This window comes from Galeopterus variegatus, unplaced genomic scaffold (genome assembly GCF_000696425.1).
Source record: "Galeopterus variegatus unplaced genomic scaffold, G_variegatus-3.0.2 Scaffold3145, whole genome shotgun sequence".
NCBI lineage: Eukaryota > Metazoa > Chordata > Mammalia > Dermoptera > Cynocephalidae > Galeopterus > Galeopterus variegatus.
Window position 1 is genome coordinate 8,902 of NW_007729256.1, and position 20,145 is coordinate 29,046.

Sequence of the window (20,145 nt, forward strand, 5' to 3'; positions counted from 1 at the left end):
GGGTCATTTGTATATCTTTGTGACTTCCCTATTTGTATTACTTTTTTTTTTTTTTTTTTTTTTCCTTTTTGTTTTTTTTCGTGACCGGCAACGGATCGCAACCCTCAGTGTCGTGCCCGTACCGGACTGGGACCAACCCTCGGTGTTGCTCCCGCCCCTCGCTCAGCCAGTGAGCAACCGGTCTGTATGTGGGATCCGAACCCTCGGCGGGAGCGCCACCGCGCTTCCCAAGCGGGATATTGATTACCTCAACTTCAAATGGTAAAACAAAGATAATATTCTTTAGAAAATGGGTTGAGACGTTCAGATTAGTAAATATTGTTGGAGTGGTGTCAGTTTAGGACCCAGATCATTTGAAGAAAATTTTTTTTTTACAGGTGGAGCTTGTTAAACAAGGGTAAGCAATGAAAATATTTCCCACTTAGGAGCATTTGAAACATTTCTCTTTTAGGAAATTAAGGTATATTTAGATTTTCACCCTTCTAGTCCATATAGCTTATTATTTATCTTAATAAAGGAAACTTGTTCTAATGCAAAAGCGCTGAACTAAAAGCAACCAAATTCAGCGTGCCACAAATGATAGCTAGCAGTCGGGTCACTAATAAGTTTCTTGACCCCTGGGGCATGGTTTCTTTGTCTTTAAAGGGAATGGCTTGAACCTGAACAGGAAGGGCCAAAGATTCTAACTCACGTGCCAGTTCTAATCTGTTGGTAGTACATCTGTTATAGCTTTGATGTGTTCCCAGACTGCAAAAAAAAAGGTGTTGTTGTTGATACCTACTATGACTGCTATGGCATGTGTGTCACATGTTTGCCATTCCTGGTCACAGGGCTAAGTTTCTATGATACCAAGAAACAAAACCTTGGAGTCATATATGAATTGTTCTCTTTTAAACAGGTTTCTTCAATTTGCTTTTGTGCCAGTGTGCCTTCCCACCCCTCTTCCTCATGGCACTCTTTCTTTCTTTCTTTTTTTTTTTTTATAGCTACCTAACATGCTTACTGGGCCAAGCAATAGATTCTCATTTTATCTTATGTATTTCTGTAAGGATGGTAATAGTATCTCTAGTATTTCTGTAAGGATGGTATAGTATCTATAATCCACTAATGAAAAAACAGGCTCAGAGGTGAGCCAAGAAGGAAAGAGGGTGGTTTGGTGGGTTCTGAGATTTTCAAATAGTTTTGTCTGGCTAAAAAACAGTGAGGGGGTGGGGGAAACTAGACTAGTGGTCATAGGTAGGTGATGATGGGCTTTATGTATATGCAGTGCTAAGGTATTTGAATTTCATTTGGTAGGTTATTTGCAGCTATTGAAATATTTTATGTAGAAAAATAAAAGTGATCAGATTTGTGTTTTAGAAAGATTGTTCTGACTGCATTGTGATGGAGTTGTCTCCTTGGCTCTAGTCTTATTCCCCTTCCTTTAGGTTATTGGAATTCAGGCTGAAATGATGGCCTGGACCGTAGTGCTAAGAGAAAGAGTATAGGAACAGGTTATGAAATTTGGGAAAGCAGAATTGACAGGGATGAAAATAGGACATAAAGGTACATCTAAAACTAAATGTCCATATTGGATGATTGATATGGCTGTTCATAAAGATAGAGAATAGAGGTAGCTATTCTAATTTCTTGTGAAAATGATGACATCAGTTTTGAAGGTGTTGTATTTGAGATTCTTGTGGAGATCACCAGTAAGCAGTTGGAAATATATGCTTGGATTCAGAGATTTGGAGATAAAAACATCAACAGTTAAGTGGTAGTAAAGGAAAAGCTGTAGCTGGGTAGAAGCTCTTCTATTCGAACACGTGGGTGACAATGGAAAAAGGTTTCAAAGAATAACTTAATTCTTTTTAGGTTATAGCCTTGAGTAGATTGAGGCCATGTGTGTACTTAGCATTACCAAATAATTGCTGAGATTTTTTACACGTCTGATACTTGTAGTCGCACCATTTGTGTATATTTAGCATTAGTAGCCAACCAAATAATTGCTGAGATGTTTACACCTCTGACTTGTAGTCACCAGTGGAGAGCTGGTCCACTCCACCACTGCTTTTTTGATGCCTGCTGAGCCTCTCGAAGAGTGACTGAACCAGGGTCAGTCCTCTACCCTGTGCCCTTCCACCCCTACCTGATTATAGGTACTGTCTGGAGACACTGGTTGTCACATTGGGGTGGAGAGTGTTCTGGCACCTCATCGGTAGAGACTACACTTGCTGCTAAACATTCTACGATGCATAGGAAAGTCCCCTCACAGCAAGTAATTATCCAGCCCAAAATGTTAGTACTGAGATTGAGAAACACTGCTCTGAAGTGAGATGAGATGAGAGAGCCTATCAGTTATGTTAAAAAGGACCTACTGATTCTTGACTTACTAAAAGTAATTCAGTAATTCCTTGAAATATTTGAGGTCCTGCCCTAAGTCTTATAGTTTAGTAGAAGAGGTAAGATATAAAAATAAATGCTTAGGGCTGGCTGGTTAACTCAGTTGGTTAGAGCATGGTGTTATAATACCAAAGTCAAGGGTTTGGATCCCCATACCAGCCAGACCTCCCTAACCCCCCAAAAAATTAAAAAATAAAAATGCATATAGTGGGTCACAGATGTTGTGCCTTGGAAGGGCAGAAACAGTAATGTAGTTCATGAGATAGAAATCTCAATGGGGTGGTAGATTGAGGCCTCATGAGCCGTTAGTATTTGATATGTACTTTGATAAATGCTGACTGGGCTTACTTTTAGGTTGAAGGAATTTATTGTCTAGAGGAATCATTCTTTCATGTAATTTTTTTGAAGACAAGGGCTTAGAACCAGATTACTGCTAAGAAAAAAATCGTTTACTCTATAACCGCCCCCCCCCCCCCCGATATTTTAAAATCAAACATGGACATATTTTGGTCCTTGCTAAAAGATGCTTTGAGTTTTATACAAATACACCTTTGTCAGTACATAGCAGGTGTTTCCCATAGATCTCTCTGTCTCTCTTTTAAAAACAACCTTGAGTAAAGATGACTCCTTCAAGGGAACGTGGTGTGGCTGATCTGCATTATAATGGGAATTTGTGGACATAGGCCTGATTCTGGCTTTATCGGTTTCTGTCTGTATTAAGTACAGACACATTGTCTCTCATTTCATCATTTGTAAAATGAAGGTGAAATAGACCCATTGGTTTTTAAGGTGCCTTTCAGATCAGACAGCATAAGAAGTGACCAAGCAGTTAAAACTTTGTGCCAAGGTGAACTGAATACCCATAAACAGGCTGTAAACTTTCTCTATACTTCATTTTCAGTTTTTGCTATATAACTGTACAGAGAAAGACCCACTTTTGTGGTGTCATATCCCCATCTTGTGGCCTTTCAGAATATTGCCAGTACGTTTATTTTTACAAATATGAGCATAATTGGCATTACCTTTAATAGCTAAAAACATTTGAGTGCTTATTATCTGATGTTGCTATGCTAAAACTTGGCATGCATTATCTCATTTTATTACACTGATTGTTTTATAAGCCGAGGATGAAGGTTTCCTACTAACATATTATAACTAAAGGTTATATGAGATTTGACTGAATAACAGACTAATCTTATAGTACTGACACAAATTAATAGCTAGTGGGCTCTGTGGGGAGGCAGGCAAGTAGTTGCATTTTCCAGATATAAGGACTTAGTATAAATGGCATGGTACTTTTGCAATTGCCGTTTCTTATCTATTTCATAGTCTTTCCTACTTTTAGGCCCTTAGTCTAAAAACTTCGGGGTTTGGGTGTTACAGATGTGAAAATCAAGAAAAAATAGAATGTCGCATGAATTTACTTGAGCTAAGAGAATAATTTAGTTTCTTTAATACCTGTTGTCCTCAGGTTTCTAAAGTTAGGGTTGTAAACTGTAGTGCCAACAGGGACCAAGCAGATATGGTGAATGAATAAAAGCAAGAGATGCTGCAAATTTAGGCTTTATTTAAAACCTCCTTTAAATACTAGCAGCCAAGTTAATTTAAAAATCAAAAACAAACAAACAAAAAAAAACCATTGGTCAAATAGATGTGACAATGTGGCTGATTTAATTTTTAGGCTGGCAGTTTGGGGCTTATCTACAGAGTAGAGGTCATAAATACTGATAAGGTAAGATAGTCTACATTGTTAAATTATATTGAAGTCTTATCAGAAGTAAGCAAGCAATAAAGTGGTGTACTGGTTAAAAACCCAGATTTTCAGGGTCAGGCTGACTTGAGTTTGAATTACAGCTCTTCTAAACTACCTGTCACACGTATATTAAATCTAGAGTGTACCATAGTTTATTTACTGCTTGTGTAGGGGAAATGATTAACATTTTAAGTGAAATCCACTATGATCATATAGCATGTTTTTTCCAGTGACTTGTGCTCATCTTTAGCCTCTCTTTCCCTCACCGGATCTCTCAGATTTCAAATTTCAGAATTTACATGCATGGAGTGGGAAGTTTATTAGTTTAGGTGGGTGTTAAATTTGTATGGTTTGCGTAACAAGCTTAATTACAAAGGTAAAGATTCCAGGATGCACTGTGGGAATCTGAATTTTTAATGAGCAAGGTGATTCTGATATATAGCCAGGCGTAGAGTCCATTTTTGGATTTTGTAACACTGCATCTCTGGATTTTTATCCTTACTCTCTTGAAAATTATTTCTTGGACACCTTTATGGGCTCCTGTTTGTGTACTCATAAAATTCAAGTGTTCCTTATAGTGTTTCTGTTCTTAGACTTTCTTTTAAATACATTCTTGGTAATCTGATCTGTTCCCATAATTAGAGGATATACATTATGCATTAGTTATGTTTCAAGAAACAACTCTCAAAGGGATGTGTTAAAAAAGGGACTTCTTTCATTTAACAAGTCTAGGTGCCTTCCCTCTACTATCTAGTTTTTAACTATTTACTGCTAGCATCACTTCCAATCACATTGGGTAACACTTAAACTACATTTTATAAATAATTTTTTGGAAAGTAACCATTCTTACCTTAAAAGTGTTTGACACTAGTTTTGATAGAAAAAAATGTACATATCGAGACAAGTTGGTATTAAGACCAAAGCAAATATTATGACAGACTGTCCTGAGACTATTGAATTTGGGAGCAGGGTCTGTGCTCATTCTCATCCAGTTCTCATTTAGTTTCTCTTCTACAAACTGAAGACTTGGTACAGATGGAGATTGAGAAGTTGCAGTATGTTAAAGATTTGAAGGTCTTGCCTCCTTTTTCTGGTTCTTTGAAACAAGAATAAATGAGGTGCTTTCTACTATGAGTTTTAGTATCAAAATAACGTGTCTTTGTTCTTTCGCAGCCAAAGCTGCTGCAAAACTGCAAAGTACTGCAGCTTGTTGTGCCTTATGTAATGAGTAATGTTTGTATTTTATTTATATTTGTTTTACTTTTTGTTATGGAAGTTTTTAAACATATGTGAAAGTAAAGAGCAGTACAGTGAACCCCATCATCCATCAATAAATAGGATCAATTCCCATGTGTTGTTATTTAATCTTTGCCTGCCCCACTGTTTTCCTTTCGTTTTCTGCTGGAGCACTTCAAAGGAAATTGTAGACATACTATCCCACTCCACCTGTAAGTACTTCAGTATGAATCTTTAACAGAGAAGGACTTTAAAAAAAAAAAACAACACATAATTATAATACCTGATATTATCTTACGATCTCATACTCAGTTTTGTATTTAGTTTCCCCCCTATCTCTTATAAATGTTTTTTTTTTTTTGTCTTTTTCGTGACCGGTAAGGGGATCGCAACCCTTGGTGTGGTGTCACCCGCACCACGCTCAGCCAGTGAGCGCACCAGCCATTCCTATATAGGATCCGAACCCGCGGCGGGAGCGTCACTGCGCTCCCAGTGCTGCACTCTCCCGAGTGCGCCACGGGGCTGGCCCTCTTATAAATGGTTTTTAAAAAGATATTTCTTCACTTCAGAATCCAGAAAGGTCTACAAATTGCAGTTGGCTGAAATGTCTTATTATCTTACTCTGACAGTTCCTCCTACTTTTTAAAAAATAAATTCATTTTAGAATAGTTTTAGATTTACCGAAAAATTGTGAAGATGGTACAGAAAGTTCCCAGTTTCCCCTGTTAACATCTTATATTAGTATGGTACACTGGTAAGGAAATGAAAAGACAGGCCACAATTGGGAGAGAGTAGTTGCAAAATTATGTACCTCAGCATCATTAGTCATTAGAGAAATGTGTGTCCAGTGAAATATCACATCACGTCTCTAGAATGGCTATACATGGCAAGGCAGTAAAAAGTCTTGGCAAAGATGTAGAGAAACTGGAACCCTAATACATATTGGTGGGAGTGTAAATGGTGTGACTGTTCTGGAAAAAAGTTTAGTGATGTGTTAGTTTTCTATTACTCCTTTAACAGTTACTACAAACTTCATGGCTTAACGCAATACAAATTTATTTTCTTAGAGTTATTCAGTCAAATGTCTGAAATGGGCTAAAATCAAGGTGTTGGCAGGTATAGTGATTTAAATACTATCCCTTAAAGACTCATGTCCACCTGGAACCTTAGCGTGTGACTTTATTCAGAAATAGGGTTTTACCAAATGTAATTACAGTGAGGTCATACTGGATTAGAGTGGGTCTAAATCCAGTGAGTTAGTGTCCTTATAAGAAAGGACACAGACACACAGCAAACACCGAGGATGAAGGTTTCCTACTAACATATTATAACTAAAGGTTATAAGTTTATATAAGGTTATATCAAGTTAGAGGCAGAGATTAGAGTTAGAGTGCCACAAACCAAGAAATGCTGGGGCCACCAGAAGCTGGAAGGGGCAAAAAAGGTTTCTTTCCTAGAGCCTAAAGAGCATGGCCCTGCTAATACCTTGATTTTGGATTTCGGGCCTCCTGAACTATGAGAGAATAAATTTCTGTTGCTTTTTTTTTTTCTTTTTGTCTTTTTTCGTGACCGGCAACGGATCGCAACCCTCAGTGTCACGCCCGTACCGGACCGGGACCGGCAACGGGATCACAACCCTCGGTGTTCCGCCTGCACCTCGCTCAGCCAGTGAGCAGCCAGTCTGTACGTGGGATCCGAACCCTCAGCGGGAGCGCCGTGCTCCCAAGCAGCGCACTGTAGCAGTGCGCCACCGGGCCGGCCCAAATTTCTGTTGCTTTAAGACACTAAGTTTGTGGTAATTTGTTAAGATAGCCCTAAGAAACTAATACAACAGGATTGTGTTTTTTTCTAGAAGTCCTAGGTGAATCCATTTTCTTGCCTTTTCAAGCTTCTATGTGCAGACCACCTGCATTCCTTAGCCCAAGTCTCTTTCTCCATGTTCAGAGCCATCAGTGTAGTGGATTAAAAATTTTTTGTCTTTGCCTCTGTTCTTAAGTATCTTTGATTCTTAAAGTCTTATGTGATTACATTGGGAGTACCTGGATAATCCTAGTTAATCTTCAGATAGGAAGATCTTAATCACATCTTCAAAGTCCACTTTTCCATGTCAAATAATATATCCAAAGTTTCTGGGATTAGGACACAGAATTTTATGGGGGCCACTATTGTGCCTACCACAGGCAGTTTCTTTAAAAAATTAAGCATATTGGACATACAACCCAGCAATCCCACTTTTAGGTATCTACCAGAAAAAAACTAAGGCATGTGCCTACATACAGACTTGTTGACACTGTTCGTAGCAGCATTATTTACATTAACCAATAAGTAAATATAATGTAAATGCCCATCAACTAGTGAATGGGTAAACAAAATGTGGTATGTCCATACCACAATGGAATACTTACTCAGCATTAAAAAGATCAAACTGCCGACATATAACATGTATGAACCTCAAAAACATGCTGCATGAAAGAAGCCTAGTGCAAAAGATCACATTTATTGTGTAATTCCATTTATATGAAATATCTAGAAAAGGCAGTATGCAGAAATAAAAAGTAAATTTAGTGACTGGATGGGGGTGGGAAAAGGAATTTTCTGCAAATGCACCTTAGGAATTTTGGGGGTGTAATGAGAATGTCAAAAACTGAGTTGAGATGATGGTTGCATAACTTTGTACATAGTCAAAAAATCATTGAATTGTATGTTTAAAACAGGTGAATTTTATGGTACATAAATTATACCTCAAGAAGGCTTAAGAAAAAGAAATGAGAGAGATGTAAGAAAAGGTGGGGGGTGGGGGAGGACTCACAAGTCTGTGATCTTAAGTTAGGCAAAGATTTCTTAGGTGTGATACTGACAAGCACCATCTGCAAAAGATTGATCAGAATGTAAAACTGCTTTTTGAGAAACACTGTTAAGAAAATGAAAAAAGCCATAGACTAGGAGAAATGTTTTGTAACATACATAACTTACAAAGGACATGTATTCATCATGCATTCAAAACTCAAGAGAACCTGTTTTTTAAAAACCAGGCAAAAGATTTGAACATACTTTACCAAAGAATATACATGGATGGCAAAGAAGTACATGAAGAGATACTCATCATCATTTGTTATTTAGGGATATACAAATTAAAACACAATGAGATGTCACTACACACCTATTGGAATAGCATAAATTTTAAAAGTTGGCAATGCCAAATGCTGGTGAGGAGGCAGAACAACTGGAACGCTCATACACTTACCTTATGCCCTAGCATTCCCACTCCTAGGTATTTACTAAGAAAAGTAAAGCTTATGTTCACCCAAAAGGCTGTATGCAAATGTTTATAGCAATTTTATTCATAATCTCCAAAACCTGTAAGCAACCCAAATGCCCTTCAATGAGAGAATAAACACGGTATGGTAGTCCCTTCCTTATCTACTGGGGATACATTCCGAAACCCCCAGTGGATTCCTGAAGCCAAGGATAATACTGAGCCCTGTATATATACTATGTTTTTTCCTATAGATACATACCTATGATAAAGTTTAGTCTATAAATTAAGCATGGTGAGAGATTTATAATTGTTGTTTTATTATTGTTATTACAGTATGTCAGCATCACCACTCTTGTGCTTTGGGGTCATTATTAAGTAAAATAAGGATACTTGAACACAGGTACTGCCATGTCACGATAGTCAATGTGATAACCAAGAGGGCTACTTAGTGACTGTCACTAACAGCAGGTAGTGTGTACAGCAAGGATACACTGGACAGAGAGAATTCACATCAGGAACATTTAACACTTATGAATTATTCATTTATGGGGTTTTCCGTTTAACATTTTCAGACTGAGGTAACAGTAGAAAGTAAAACCACAGATAAGGGGGTACTACTGTACATCCATACGATGGAATACTACTCAGCAATAAAAGGAATGAACTGTTGATACAACAGTGTGATGAATCTCAAAGGGATTATGCTGAATGAAAGACGCCAAACAAGCTTTTACGTATTTTGTGATTACATTTATTTTGAAAAGGCAGTACTGTAGGGAACAAAAATGAGATTAGTAGTTGCCTGGGAGTGGTAATTGAATTACAAAGGGTTATTTGGACAGTTTTGGGGGTGATGGAACTATTCCTCCATTCGATAATGGAGGTGGTTACATGATTATACGTATTTGTCAAAACTCATAGAACTGTACACCCCCACAAAATTGAATTTAATTTTATGTGATTTTTTTTAAAAAGCCAAGTGGGAAAATTGAGCTCCCCCTGTAAAAGGCTGGAAAATAAAGAACAACTAATAGCTGATGCAGATAGAAAATTGTAACATGGTGAACTTAAATCGACTAAGTCAATAATTATGTTAAACCTGAATGGACTAGATATTCCAATTGTCAGATTAGTAGAATAAGACTAAAGTATATGCTGTTTACAAGAGATACACTTTAAACATAAGAACACAAGGAAGTGAAAAGTAAAAAGATGGTAAAAGTACACCATGTAACACTGATTAGAAGAAAGCTGTGTGTCTATTGATAGCCAAAGTAGACTAAGAAGGAATATTACCAGCAAAAATTTCAAAACGAAAGGTTCAAATTATCAATGACTCATAATGGCCCTACATATTTATACTTCTACTAACCTAACTTGAAAATACATGAAGGAAACATTGACAGAACTAAAAAGCAGGAAGGAACACTTCCAAACTTTCTTTGAGGGCAACATAATTCTGATAAGAAACCCCATAAAGAATATTACAAGGAAAGAAAACCAGGTGTGTCAGAGTGAGCCTTGAGATTTCAACAAAGGAGGTAATAATCTGTAGCCAACAATGGAGAGGCCATCAACTGAAATAGAGAAAGCTGCAGGCGAAGCAGATTTTGGGGGGAAGTTCAGAAACTTGGTTTTCAATATGTTACTTTGAGGTGTCTACTAGAGATGCTTTGGATCTAGGAGTTTGGAGTTCAGGGGAGAACTCTAGGCTAGAGACAGAAATTTGGAAGTTGGTAGCATTAAAGCCATAAGACAGATTCCATGAGATCACCAAAAGAATAAGTGTAGATAGATAACCAAGTATACATTGATGTGCAAGGCCCTCATAAACTTGGACCTTCTCCAACCCCAGCTTCCATATATACACACAAATGTAATTTATGTTTTGGGTTTTTTGTTTTTTGTTTTTGGCAGCTGCCCTTGACCTTGGTATTATAACAATGTGCTCTAATTAACTCAGCTAACCAGCCAGCCTGCAATTTATGTTTTAACCATATCAAACTGTCTGTGGTTTTGGGAATACATTGCTATCTTGTTCGTGTTTTACTCTCCCTTAGACTGCATCTCTTGCCCTCCCTCATGAAAAACTCCTAGCCATCCTCAAAACATTTCCCAGGGTCACCTATCTTCTAGTATTAGTTTTGTACTTTGTGTACATAAGCTGTTACTACTATATTGTGTATACCTGTCTTTCCTACTTGATGTAAATTCGTTTGCATCCCAGGTGCTTAGCACATAAGAGTAGGTGTTCAAGTATTTATTGAGATAGAATTGATTTATGCTTTGAATAAGCAACTGGATTATGTTCAGAACTCTAGAAAAATTTATATTCACAGAATTCTTAAAAGCTCTGTTCTTATTAATTTTCTAATAGAGATTTTGGACTTCTTAAACTTCATTTAGAAGTTCTTTTAACTTCTGAAAGTTTTGTGGTTGTTTATGGGGCAGTGGTCTCATTTGCTTGACATTCCTACCTGTCATACTACACGTTCTTTGCTAAATTATATTTACAAGTTGATGATATTACTCTGATATATTTAGAATATCCACATCTTAAAATAATTTGGAACTAAGTGATCAGGATTACAGAAGTAATTCCATTTCAGTCACACATATCATGTTAATGAGAGTTAAACTATATTTGAAACTGAATTTTGCTGACAAAGTTGAACATTTACTGGACACTTTGAAATTGTTTCTAACATATTCTGACAGTCTAGCAAGAATCAAATGATTAATTTCTCAAACAGCTCCCAAACAATGTATGTAATATTCTATTCTGTTAAAGCACATATACGTATATATGTATGTGGAAAAATATTGGACAACTATATCAAACATTCCTGGACATGTTCTTACAGGACATCTTCACTTCCTAAATCATTTCTATGATTTTTTAAAAAATTAAGGCATGTATTTATTAAAATTAGGCATGGAAGGATTAAGCTATTTCGTAGTGATTCAATATTGTTTCCTCTATTTAGGCTTGATTTGCCCACACTAATGAAAACTTTTTAGTAGTTTACTTTTATTCAACTCATTCTAGCATACTGCACTGTGTAACCGCCTTTTCTTCCAGTATGAAGTCAAAAAATACCTGGTAATTATCCTTTCAAAAACTGTAAATACACTTGAAGCCTGTTAATTACCTAGAAATCATTCTTAAAAAAAAAAAAAAAAAAGCCCAAATTCTTTTACTTATAATTTAGAAACTTGACTTTGTAGGTTATTAAGTTATTCTTTATTACTATTTTACCATTAAACTTCATATGTAGTTTTTTTCTTTTTTAATTATAAGGTGAGTTAAGTGAAGCAGTGAGAGTGGAGAGGATGTAATATTTCAGTCACTTAAAAGATGGAGATTAAGGGCTGGCCCGTGGCTCACTCGGGAGAGTGCGGTGCTGATAACACCAAGGCCACGGGTTCGGATCCTATATAGGGATGGCCGGTTCGCTCACTGGCTGAGCGTGGTGCTGACAACACCAAGTCAAGGGTTAAGATCCCCTTACCGGTCATCTTAAAAAAAAAAAAAAAAAAAAAAGATGGAGATTAAGACTTTCTTCTTAAGTGCAGTGGAGTAATTTTTAAATGATGTGCTCTAAATATAATAAATATTAATGTGAAATAAGTTACCACACCCCATTTGTGGTACTTAAGTAAGTTAAAGAGCAGGCAGTGTAGGTAAGACACGATCCCTGTATTTTTTTTTTTTGTCCTTCTTGTGACTGGTAAGGGGAATCGCAACCCCTGGCTTGGTGTCGCCCGCACCGTGCTCAGCCAGTGAGCGCACCGGCCATGCCTATAGAGGATCCGAACCCGCAGCGGGAGCGCCACTGCGCTCTCAAGCACTGCACCCTCCCGAGTATGCCACGGGCCGGCCCACGATCCCTGTATTTTAAGGGATCCTGTATTTTATAGTGTAACACTCTCTGCATATAAAATGTGAGTGAGGAAGTGAGCCCTGTAGATTTTAGTTAGAAAGAGGTTTGGGATGAAATGTTATTTACTTTAGCCTTAAAGAAGAAAAAAACAGGGTGTGCTTTAATGAATAGGTGGAGTTCTGTGAATGAGAGATAACCTGCTTAAAGAAGACATGAATCTCACAAGGAATTCGTTACAGTTGTCGAATACTAGCGAGAAGGCCATATTTACTCATGTGGCTCAAAAATGGAAAGGAATATACAAGAAAATCTCTATTTTTTACTAACATGTTTGCATGTTAGAAAAATCTGTGCAGCTGCTAAGAAACCATTTGCTCCGATTTTAAGAAAACATACAAGAGTGTAAGGATAATTGGTTACAATAAATAATACAGAAGAGTGGCATAAAATAATTGAGGAAGGAAGGCTAAAGTTCCAAATGAGCCAAGCTTTTCAAAGCAATTAAGTACGACAGGAGGGAGACTGTGTACTATCTTTTGGGTTCTTGATACAGAGTACTTAAATAGAAAATAAAGTTTCCTCAATTTTTGCTTCTAACTCCTTAGTAAGCAGAATGTTCTCCAGACTGGACATTACAGAGTAATATGTCTTAGAGAATTGTAACGTAAGATAAAATATTGTATCATATTCATCTCTATCCAGAAATGTCAACTTTAGGAATTTTTTCTTTTTTTCTTTTTGTTGGGTCATCCTGTTATAGTGTTCAGTAATTGTTGGTGTTTTTAAGAACAGTTCTGTTTTTTTTTTTTAATCTAAGCTTTAACATTTCAGAAAATATTTTTTCAAAAATTACCAGCAATTTTTACCACACATTTCTTTGAATATCCTTTCAAATATTTTTCTGTATATGTTAACAAGAGTTGAATGGTTATATATGAGGGTACTTCAAACAGTTCATGGAAAGAGTGGAATGAAAAGATAATACGAATCCTTCCATGAGCTTTTTTTCTTCCTCCCACAAACTTTTTGAAGACTCCTCATATATATAGTTGGAATGCACTTTTCCCCCCTCACATAATGATGTATCAGCATCTTTTTGTGCTAACAATATGGATGTAGCACGCTTTATTCAATCACTCCCCTATCAGTGGACACTTAGATTTTTTCCTTTTTGCTATTATAAATGTGGTGATTAACGTTCTTGTTTAGTAGTTTCTCCTACAGAGAGTTTTCACAACTTGAATATGATGCAAACGACTAATTAGGTTTTATTTGCTTTATTCAATCACTCCCCTATCAGTGGACACTTAGATTTTTTCCTTTTTGCTATTATAAATGTGGTGATTAACGTTCTTGTTTAGTTGTTTCTCCTACAGAGAGTTTTCACAACTTGAATATGATGCAAACGACTAATTAGGTTTTATTGTTTGCTTTAACTACTGTTGACTTTAATGCTGTTATGATCTAAAAGTAGCACCGAGTGAGTAGGACCTACATAATTTTCTGGCTGCTTGGTTGGAATCATATTGTTTTATTTTTGAACTCATTTTATTTTGATATGGTGCTCACTGTCTCTTTTTTAACCACCCACTGTTATGATGTTTAAGGAGGCAAATCATACATTTAGGCAACTCAATGATAGTGCGGGTAGTAATATGAAGAAAAGTTGTTTACATTGCTATTCATGTTTGCCTTATCACATTTGATCAGCCTTTAGCTTACAGTAGTGAAAATGACTTGAGCTATTAAAAATTCCTTTTGTTGACAGCTCCATAGGCAAAACAAATGTTACTGTGAGTTTGAAACTTTTAGCTTTAATCCCTTTTTCCATGGAACCAGTTGTATTGATTTCTTGTGGTTTCCTAGAAATGCTACTGTTGTGTTCTTGATAGGTAGTTTTAAAACTGGGATGTTTTTCAAAATGTGGATTCTCTTGTTCCATTTCTAGAGATTATGGTTCTGAAAGTGGGGGTGTGGGGTTCAGGAATGTGAATTTCAAATATCACCTCTGTGATTCTGATGTAGGGGGTTCCTGGACCACTGTTCTCAGTGATTAGAATGTGCGTAATTATTGCATACTTGGATTATTTTCTTAGAATAAATTCCTAGAAGTAGGATTACGTGGACAAAGATGTACTTTTCTTAGGTTTTTTGATACATGGTGCTAGATTGTCCTTAAAAGATATTGTTGTCTATTTACGTTCCCATCTGCTGGATATAAGGATACCATCTGGTACCCTCTTGCCAATATTAAATATCATCAGTCTTTTTGATTGGTGATAGATGTATCTAAATTTTTCTGAACTGTGAACTACAAGGAAAAATTTGGTATTTATTTAGGCACAGAAGGAGAAATACCACCCATTCTCACCTATATATGGAAGCTAAAAAAGTTGATCTCAGAACTAGAGAGTAGAATAGTAGTTACTAGAGACTGGTAAGGGGAAGGAGGAGTAGAGAAAAGGTGGTCAATGGATAGTAACTAGTAGGGTTTTGAATGTTCTCAACACAAAGAGATGACAAATGTTTGAGGTGATAGATACGCTAGTTACCCTGATGATCATTGCCCACTGTACCCAAATATCACATTCTACTCTGTAAATATCTACAATTATCATGGGTCAATTAAGAAAAATAAATTTAAAAATTCTCAGAGATAGAACTGTATTAGAGGTTACCAGAAACTGGGGGGAAGAAATAATGGGAAGTTAATGCTTAATGGGAACAGAGTTTATGTTTAGGATGATGAAAAAGTTTTGGAAATAGATAGAGGTGATAATCACACAGCATTGTGAATGTAATTAATTCCATGGAATTGCATGTTTAAAAATGGATAAAATGGCAAACCTTATGTTGTATATATTTACCACAATTAAAAAAATTTTTTTTGGCATTTATTATAGAATATTCTGTCATAGTAGTTATGTACTGTACTTTTCCCCTAAGTGTGTACAATTGTATTAAACCTATGAGTAGAATTTGGATCAAATGGCTGGCAAAATTTGTTTATAAATGGTAATCTTCATAGGAATGTAAAGTCACTATGAAAGGGTTTAATTTAGTAATGTGAAAAAAGACTTGATACCCTCTTAATATGTTCATTTTAACAAATGAAGCTAATTATATTTTATTGAGTTCATTTTGGTTTGTTCCAGTAGCCGGATCGAGCTGGGAGATGTGACACCACACAATATTAAACAATTGAAGAGATTGAACCAGGTCATCTTTCCAGTCAGCTACAATGACAAGTTCTACAAGGATGTGCTGGAAGTTGGCGAACTAGCAAAACTTGGTATACTATGGGTTTTTCTTCCCTTTATTTGCGCTCTTTAACTCTAGTTTTTAATGTTAGAGCAGAAAGAGTTAACTAATTTAGTCTATTTTACAAGTGAGGAAGTGAGAGTGGTCTAGGTTCTGAGAAAAATCTCAGAGAAATCAAGATAAAATACTTGAATTTTAAAAAGAATGAATGTTCTTTATTATTTAGTGTGTACTTATGTGCTTTCACATATTTAGCCTTACTCTAGTGGAGACCCAAACTTCTATGACAGTGTAAGAGGTTTTTGAGGCCACTGCTATTCATAGAGTAGCTGATAAATTTAATGCTGATAGCAGTAATTTAGTTCTTTGGCAGGGCGGGGGGAAGATTAAATAAAATGTGTTATTCTGTATGTTGAACTTTATATCTTTATGTTTTCCGTGGCAGCCTATTTCAATGATATTGCTGTAGGTGCAGTATGCTGTAGGGTGGATCATTCACAGAATCAGAAGAGACTTTACATCATGACACTAGGATGTCTGGCACCTTACCGAAGGCTAGGAATAGGTAAAATTATTTGTGGTTTTTGTTACTTCTTCAAAGAAGCATGAATATGTTATTAATGTACCTGAACTAGTTAGTCAATTTATTTCTTTTAGGAATACTGGGAAACAGTTACTGAATTAGATAAAGTGAAAAATAACTAGTGTTTATTTATTAACGTAATTCAGCTGTAAGCCCTACATGGATTTGTTATTCATTTCCCCTTTTGCTTTTTCTGTTTTTCTTCTACCTGGAAGTGCTCGTATAAAAAGGTTGCTCTTCTGCTAACAGTTGTAAACGTATGTAGCTATTGTAGAGAGAACAAAATTCAGGAAAAAAAAGATGTCTAGTATTTGTACCTCATAAATTCTGTTAGGTCTTGGCTGGCTGGTTAGCTCAGTTGGGTAGAGCATTGCCTTGTAATGTCAAGGGTTCAGGATCCCTGTACCAACCAGCTGCCAGGAAAAAAAATTCAGAATAAATTCTGTTAGGTCTCAGTAAATAGTTAAAATGACAGATAGATATGCAATTTAAAGTTTGATTTATGAGGTTACTTATTGGTTGTTTATCTTATTAATAGGAACTAAAATGTTAAATCATGTCTTAAACATCTGTGAAAAAGATGGCACTTTTGACAACATCTATCTGTAAGTAAAATAATATTTAATGTTCTTAATGGAAGAATTTAATAAATTGGCAATAGAAGTTTTTACTAGAAACTTTAAAATCTGGTCACTTATTCCACTGTGTCTTTGGAAACACCATGGAAGTAGTTGTTAAGAAGTTTTGTTTGTTTTGTTTTGTTTTGTTTTAATAGTAGATAAGGAACCTGAAATAAAACACATCTTTATTATATTGGGATGGGAGCTCCAAAGTCATAGTGATGAAATGAGGAGGAAAACCCAGACAATGGTTTTCTTGTGCCATGCTCTTTGCACTTTTTGTGTTTTGTTCAAGGGAATTAGTGACATGCTCATTTGTATCATCCCTAATGTTATTTAACCTATTTTAATAACAGGAATCTTTTCTCCCCTTGTAATAAAAAAATATTATGATAACTAAGGTACTTTGTCCTTTGCTGACTGAAAGAATAAATACTATTACTGAGCTTCCTAATCTCAACAAGCTATCTTGCAAATATAAGAATTAGATTAAAAGTGTGAAATTATCATCAAAAGATTTTCTGGAATGAATATCTTATCTTTGTTAATTACTGATAATTGTAAGGAATGTAAATATCTGCAGTATTACAGCTCCAATCAGTTTGAAGTTCTCTGTGGAGAACACTTCAAGCTGATGAAACCTTAATTTTAATTTTTTTTCTGATACCCTCTTATATCTCAGGCACGTCCAGATCAGCAATGAGTCGGCAATTGACTTCTACAGGAAGTTTGGCTTTGAGATTATTGAGACAAAGAAGAACTACTATAAGAGGATAGAGCCTGCAGATGCTCATGTGCTGCAGAAAAACCTCAAAGTCCCTTCTGGTCAGAATGCAGATGTGCAAAAGACAGACAACTGAACAAATTACAAAGGAACTTTCTTGCACTTGCTTGTCGCCAAATAAAAGAAAGGCCCATTGATTCCACCCCCCTCCCCCTTTCTTTTAAAACTTTTCCTCCCTTCTTATTCTTGTTTTTCTTCCTTTCTTCCAAGAGTTTTAATACTTTCAAGGACTTTTAAGAATAATCATGTTTGGATTGTTTTAGTTCTCTTATTTTTGTGAGGTGGTTTGACTGAAGGAAGGAGAGGGTAGATCTGTGTAGTTTAACAGTTAAGATATATGGTCCCAAAAATTTGGGTGTCAATTTCAAATTTTTTAGCTGATTTTTTTTTTTTTAATGTCCTGCTTTCACATTGAAGGGCAGAGCCTACAAAATATTGTATATTTCAAAAGAAAAAAAAGCAGCAGCAATATCTTGTTCTCTTACTCATAGACAAGTTTAGTGTGTTTGTGGTACTTTGGGTTTTTAAAGATTATTGTGGGATTGTAATCCCTACTTATTGCCTTCACTCCACCTCTAGACCTTCTGAGCACTCTCTCAGGAGCTGGACCATTGTTATCCTTGTAAGAAATTCTAAGCTTATTTTGGGTTTTTAAGCAATTATTTCTTCTCTTCTTGCTGGTGGGTGGGGCAATTGGGGTAGATAGTATTATACTTTGGTCTAAGCATTTGAGTTAAATTGCTTCTTTGCTAATGAGTGGGCTGGTTGTTAGCAGGTTTATTTTTCCTGCTGTTGATTGTTACTAGTGGCATTAACTTTTAGAGTGTGGGCTGGTGAGATTAATTTTTTTTAATATCCCAGCTAGAGATATGGCCTTTAACTGACCTAAAGAGGTTTGTTGTGATTTAATTTTTTCTCCTGTTCATTTTCTTCAATAAACCCAACAATAGTTAGTCTAACCTTAAAAATGGAGTTCATGTCCGTATAGGTCAATACCCCTAAATAAACCTGAAACAGGTATTTTCTCTTGGACATATTAAAAAATACCTAAAAGGAAGATTAGATGGACTTGTGCCACGATGAATGTGTTTAATGTCAACTAATGCAGACTGTTAAAAGTGTGGCCACTGAGCATTTGGTTATGTAGGAAAGAATATCTAGACAGTATTTTTGAGAATAACATAGCTGTACTATTGCTTATCTGTTGGAGAACATCCCAGATTTTCTTACACTCTGTGCCTATAATATTGAGTTTAAGGATCTGGGGTAAGGGGAATTGTTAAACATACTTGCTTCTATTCTTGGAAAAGTAGAAGTATTAAGTGTTAATAATGCAAATGTCACTGTGACCTCCTCAACTGACAGAACTGGTTTATGCTAGATCATTTTCTGGCACATAGGGAGTGGCTTTGACAGGTTGATAACTTTTTGTAAGATGGGAGACATCTGAAATATTCATGTTTTCCTTTCATATTCCCATCTCTGATATTTAGAATTTTATATTGCCAGTACTGATGGCCCAAGAAATGTTCTCATTAGACTTTAAAACAGTGTACAGGGCTTGAGTTTTTGTCATTTGACTTTAAAAGGAAGGTTGATTCATAATATTTATCCTCTTATGTAAAATTCTAGTATAAAAGTCTCACTTCCAAATATGTTAAATGACAATTACTTTATGAAATGTTTATACACGTTAAGTTTTTATTTGAGAATGTGAAAGTACAAAGTACAATAGACTTCAACAGTCTTGAGTGCCAAGAATAATACAGAAAAGGAAGATAGTCGATGAATGAGTTTATAAGGTTGTAATCTTAAGACAGTAAAAATGTAGAAAGACAATGCTTGTTTCTTGGATATCAGTTTCTTAAACAGTCCAGGTCTAAGCTTAGAAGAAAGGTTTAAGCATTAAGCACCTTTTCCTTCATGGATAAGCTTCAGCTTGCTCTTGCCAAGAGAAGAGTGCTTAAGTTACAGAAGGCATAATTAGTTTGAAGAATTCAGCCTTTTTGTAAACTTCCAAATATCAAAATAGATTTTGATATATAAATGAATTTTCTGAGATGACACTGCCTCTATTTCTATAACCATTTCACCTGGACTGTCTAATCAGTCCTTTGAATGTATCCCTTTATGTGGTTATTGAAAACCGAATATCTGCCTCATGACAATTAAGTACATGTTATTTAAGGAGGAAAAAAATATTAAATTTTGAATTGAGTGTGTAGTCTCCCTATCATTATAGAGTTTCTTTTTCCACACTAGTCAGTGACTTAATCTAAATTGTAAATGTTTGGAAAGGGTTAATTGTCCTACATCAAATTCATATTAAATAATTCCATCCACTTTGGAGGAGAAGGATATGGAAGAATTGTAAGCTGGGCAC

General features: G+C 35.9%; 1 protein-coding gene across 1 annotated transcript in view; it reads left to right on the forward strand.

Moving 5' to 3' along the window:
* NAA50 (N(alpha)-acetyltransferase 50, NatE catalytic subunit) overlaps window positions 1–18,819 on the forward strand; it is a 25,523-nt gene extending 6,704 nt beyond the window's left edge. Inside the window, exons 2-5 of the mRNA XM_008584094.1 lie at window positions 15,670–15,806; window positions 16,221–16,340; window positions 16,897–16,963; window positions 17,661–18,819. Coding sequence (XP_008582316.1) covers window positions 15,670–15,806; window positions 16,221–16,340; window positions 16,897–16,963; window positions 17,661–17,838 — 502 coding nt within the window. The 3' untranslated portion in view covers window positions 17,839–18,819. The remainder of the gene's footprint in view (window positions 1–15,669; window positions 15,807–16,220; window positions 16,341–16,896; window positions 16,964–17,660) is intronic.
* Window positions 18,820–20,145: the final 1,326 nt, after the last annotated feature.